Raw genomic sequence first — 4,552 nt, 5'->3', positions numbered from 1 at the left:
GATCCCATTTCTTGAGCACAGCAAGTTGTCTAGATATGACATGTAAACCAAAGCTGAGGCTAACCATTTTATCTGGGATGTTGTCCTTTATTTGCAGCTAGGAGAGAAAAGTTGTGCGCCAGAGAACAGTAGTAGTTTGACTTGTGAGATACACAGCACAAAACAGCAAAGTGCCTTTGCCTTCTCATCACCATAGAGTAACATAGTTCTGTGTCTCTAACACAAGGTTTCTGTAGAATAGAAGGAAGAAGGATTTTTAGAAGTTTCAAGCAAGCCTGTCTCTCTCATCCAACCAATGAAGAACATAGGCCCACAGAGAAAAGTGACTCACATCTTTCAGAGTAACAGAGAACTTTAATTCCAAGTCCCAATATGAAAAAAATAAGTATTACATCTGTCTCTTATTAACAGGGCAGAAAGTGGCCAACCTTCTAAGCTGTGTGAAATCAGAGGGCTTGGGATGCACAGCTACTGCTGGCTGGCGGCAGTGATCTTAAATTGTCCCACATGTTTATATTTCTTCTACTAAAACACAAAGCTTCCGGTGCTCAAGGGCACTCGAGAGCCTTTGGGGTTTGAAGTGGACGTTTACAAGGCAAGCAAGCTTTGAAGACATCATACTACAAGGTTTACTTGTCGGTGGAATCCCTCCACTACTGTTCTCACACACTGCGATGTGTGTGCACACCCAGAAGTCAGCACACATATGTGCACATGCGCGCTCATGCATGCGTGTGCACGCGCACGCACACACACACACAATTTTATTTTCCCTTTGTGCTACCCATTCCAACCCAATCTGCCTGCATGTAGAGTAATAGGGCTCTATGACTGCCTTTTGCTATTAAGAAAACCGATGATATAAAGAGACCAAGCTATAGTCAGCAAACTGTCTTCTTACACTATTTTCTTTTAGTATTCAGGATTGAACCAGGGCCCTCTGTTATGGGGTAGGTGACTAAGTTATGTCATCCACCATGTCTTTATATTTTGTTTTGAGACAGGGGCTCACCAAGTAACTAGATTGCTAAGGCTGAGCTCAAACTTGTGATCACCCTGCCTCAGTTTCCTAGAGGGCTGGGATTAAGGCATGTGCCATCATGCCCAGCTCTCCCAACACTCTGCACACAGAAGATAGATGAACTTGCTGGTTCTATTCCAGATGGCAGCCAAAGTTTAGGTGACATGCACACCCATGTTAACTGGAAACTAGCTACACACCTGATCTATTGGGGGATTAAACTTGTTACCTGTATCTACTGAAAGCCCTGACCCACTGGATTTGCAGGGTGCTCATGAGTGAGAAGGTGGTTTCTCTGCAGGGACTTCCAGGATGGAAGGAAGGAAGCTCAGACTCCACAGCAGAGCAGATCTGGCCCTGTACTACATGGCTGTGGCATCCTGAAGCTTTCCACCCACCATTTCCTGATCTACAGTGGTGCTGACGATACCACCACCACCTCACCCGTATGCGTGCAGGATTACATGAGCTCAGGCATGTAAAGGCTCAGCCCCACGCTGGGCAGCCTGCAAGCACTTGGCAGTGAGCCTTTTTAAGGGTGGAAACTGTTTGCATTAAATAAATTAATTGAAATTGCTTTTTAGTCACAATAATCACATCGGTTACACACCTTCACCAATAATATCAAAGTGCGAGGGCTTTGGGGAAACCGAGGGACCTGGCTGACCTTTGGGAGCAGTGTTCTTGGGCAGGGGAAACTCACTTTCTCATAGGGAATCTGCAGCAGCTCTAGCACCACAGCATGTGCACCCATGTTCCGTAGCAGTCGCTGCTGCTGCTTCCGGCTCTTCCTCACAGAAGCACTCTCTTGAACACATAGTTTGCTAAGTCGAATCAAAATCTGGAAGAAAAACAAATGAAGCTCAAAACACTAAGAACTATATTTGGAAAAAGACTGCCGTATGAAAGGGGAAAAGGGGACTTCAACCAATACTTAGGTTTAAATGGTTTAACCTAGCATTTAAAACCTAAGTATTCGCCTGTAATCCCAGCACTCGAGAGGCTGAGGTAGGAGGGTCGCTGGAAGTTTGAGGCCAGCTTGGGCTACATCACCAGTCCAGTGCCAGCCTGAACTCCACAGCAAGACCCTATCTCAAAAAAAAAACAACTGGAAAAAAACCTGAAGTATTAAATGCATTAAAAACATAGACATGCCTTCCATATGTGGCATCTCTGCTGACTGAAGTCAAATAAATCCATGGAAGACTCTGACTTCCAGAATAAGCAGAATCTGGCTTCCACAGCAAGTAGAACCATTTCAGATAGATCTCTTAAAATGGTTTGACCCAGCATCAACTCCCAAGACCTTGGTGAGAGTTTGCTCTGGGGTAAAAAAGGCACATGCATACTGGGCTCCCAACCTTGCAAATTTGAGCCACCTTATGCAAAGATTTGTAAAGAAATGCAGCTCTCACTGGTAGATGCTATGGGCAGACATTGAGACAAACCCTCAACAACTGTATCAGCTACTCCTTTATTCTACTGCAGAGCTTCAGAAATGTGTGGTACCCATAAAAGTACTGCACATATAAGAGGTGAGGAACTGAGGACATACAAGTTGTAAGTGGCAGAGTTGAGTTTCGAATTCGGATCTGATGCTAAAACCCATGCACTCAACCTAGGAGCTCTACTTTCTCCCGTTAAGTTTACATGACAAAAAAGGCCAACGGGTTTGTGCCTGCAATTTGAGTATCACTAACTAAAGCTACTTAGAGAATTAATGAAGGAAGAAAAAGGTGGATGTGCGCTTACCTCTTTTACCACTCTGTAGTTATAGCTGCTGGTACTTTCATGCTTTTGTGACTTGTTATTCCCCTCCTAAGGAACAAAATGAACACAACCATGGTTGGTACAACTTGTGGGTGGCTGCTGGACTGGCAGAATGGGTACTAACCTTTACGGGAGTTTTGTACTGTTTTCCAACAGACATGCTGGGTTTGTGCCCAATGCATCTCCTCACACTCAGCTCCTTTGGAAGAGGAGGCAAAGCCAGGCCATGGCTAGAGAACAGGTGCATTCCCAAGGGGATCTGTAGGGGAAACCTGGTGATCATTCACTCCCCAAGGAAGTCTCATCTACATAATACAGGGCGGCCCAAAGACATGGGTGAACCTTCACTTTGTAGCTTACTTCCTAGGACAACAGTGGTTACTTGGACTGCTTGACAACAGATCTCTTAATAAAGCCCATCCCCTACTCTGTATTTTTATCCAAGAACAGCATAGGATGCTTCTTCATTTCAGTTGGCACACCTTTGCACTTGGGCAGCCTGACTTGTGTCTCACTCACCTCAGTTTTCTTATGCTCATTTTCACCAGATGCACCATCTGTGATCTCATCCGGGCCCTGGCCTTTATAGACCCAGAGCTCAGACTTTTCCACAATGGACCGCAGTTGATCTAAGTCTTGTTTGATCTGTTTGTAGTTATCCACATCTTGGCTCATAACCAGCAGTTGAACCTTAACAAATGAAATCTATTAGAAGCACACAGCAGCTTCTCAGACAGACAACACACACCTTGGCCATGGGTGCTACCTGTTTGAAGGCTTAGAGGACCTCCTGCCTCTGACTGAAGTGCCGAAAGAGGAGCTGCAGGGCCCCGGACACCAGGGGCGGATAATCGTGCATTGTCAGGTGGAGCAAGACGCGGAGGAAGGTTCTACCACCATGATCGTCCAAGTCCAGTGGGGTGTTCTCCTCACTGCAGAAGCACACCAGAGCGGAGGGACCAGGTGAACAACAAACACCTCACTCATGCACACCCCGGCCCAGACATTTCTTATACTCCCTTCCCTCTCACATGACTTCACACTGTATCAGCTCCCTTCACACTGCCATCTTGCTCTATCTTCAACTATACTGGCTAAGAAGGGAGAGGACAAGTAAGATGTTATCATTGTCAAATTTTAAACCAAAGTCTGTACCCTCCCAAACTAACAAGTCTTGTGCTACAACCAGATCCTGAGACAAAGATTAGTCTTCTCCTATTGGGCTCCATATGTGGTCCAAGAACTTCAAAGGGACATTTCTCCTAAGTTATCATTTTATTTAAGATGCTGTGACTCAATGCTTATCAAATGATCTGTAGTGAAAGACCAGATCAAGCACTGAGATGGCACCACAGTGTCAAATGGCCATAAGGGTGGCCAAGCCATGACTCTCTGTTCTGTGTTTATTTTGTGTGACTGGTAACAAGCAGTGTTTAATGGACCCTGCCTTGAACAGTATTTCCACAAAGCAATTAAACTCATTCTGTTCTTCAAAGTGAGATTAATCAACACATTATCAGGGGTTATCTCAATATCTATGATAACTTGTCCACTACTGAAATAATTAAAAAATTAATGGGCATATCCTCTATCAAATAGCCTACTGGATACCACTAGTACATTAATGTATCAGCATCTCTGTGGTGTTTATGATCAAATGCATGACGAACAGTGAGACCTTCATGGCTAACAAGAAAAAGGCTAACAAAAAAGCAGAATGGGGACTGCACACATGAATGCTACCTGCATGCTATATCCAAA

At 44.7% G+C, this 4,552-nt stretch overlaps 1 protein-coding gene across 1 annotated transcript; it reads right to left on the bottom strand.

Annotated features, from left to right (window-relative positions):
* Window positions 1–1,601: 1,601 nt before the first annotated feature.
* On the bottom strand, window positions 1,602–3,751 carry LOC106148406 (inositol 1,4,5-trisphosphate receptor type 1-like). Its single transcript, XM_013513645.1, has 4 exons — window positions 3,558–3,751; window positions 3,311–3,481; window positions 2,774–2,839; window positions 1,602–1,862 (listed from the first exon to the last, which is right to left on the bottom strand). The coding sequence occupies exons 2-4, from the start codon at window positions 3,464–3,466 to the stop codon at window positions 1,602–1,604; spliced, it is 483 nt and encodes a 160-aa protein (XP_013369099.1). The 5' UTR covers window positions 3,467–3,481; window positions 3,558–3,751.
* Between the last annotated feature and the right edge of the window lie 801 nt (window positions 3,752–4,552).

Source organism: Chinchilla lanigera, unplaced genomic scaffold (assembly GCF_000276665.1).
Source record: "Chinchilla lanigera isolate Chin_1 unplaced genomic scaffold, ChiLan1.0 scaffold00020, whole genome shotgun sequence".
NCBI classification, from domain to species: domain Eukaryota; kingdom Metazoa; phylum Chordata; class Mammalia; order Rodentia; family Chinchillidae; genus Chinchilla; species Chinchilla lanigera.
Note: the sequence above shows the minus strand (reverse complement) of the source record. Positions and strands in the feature narration are given on the sequence as shown.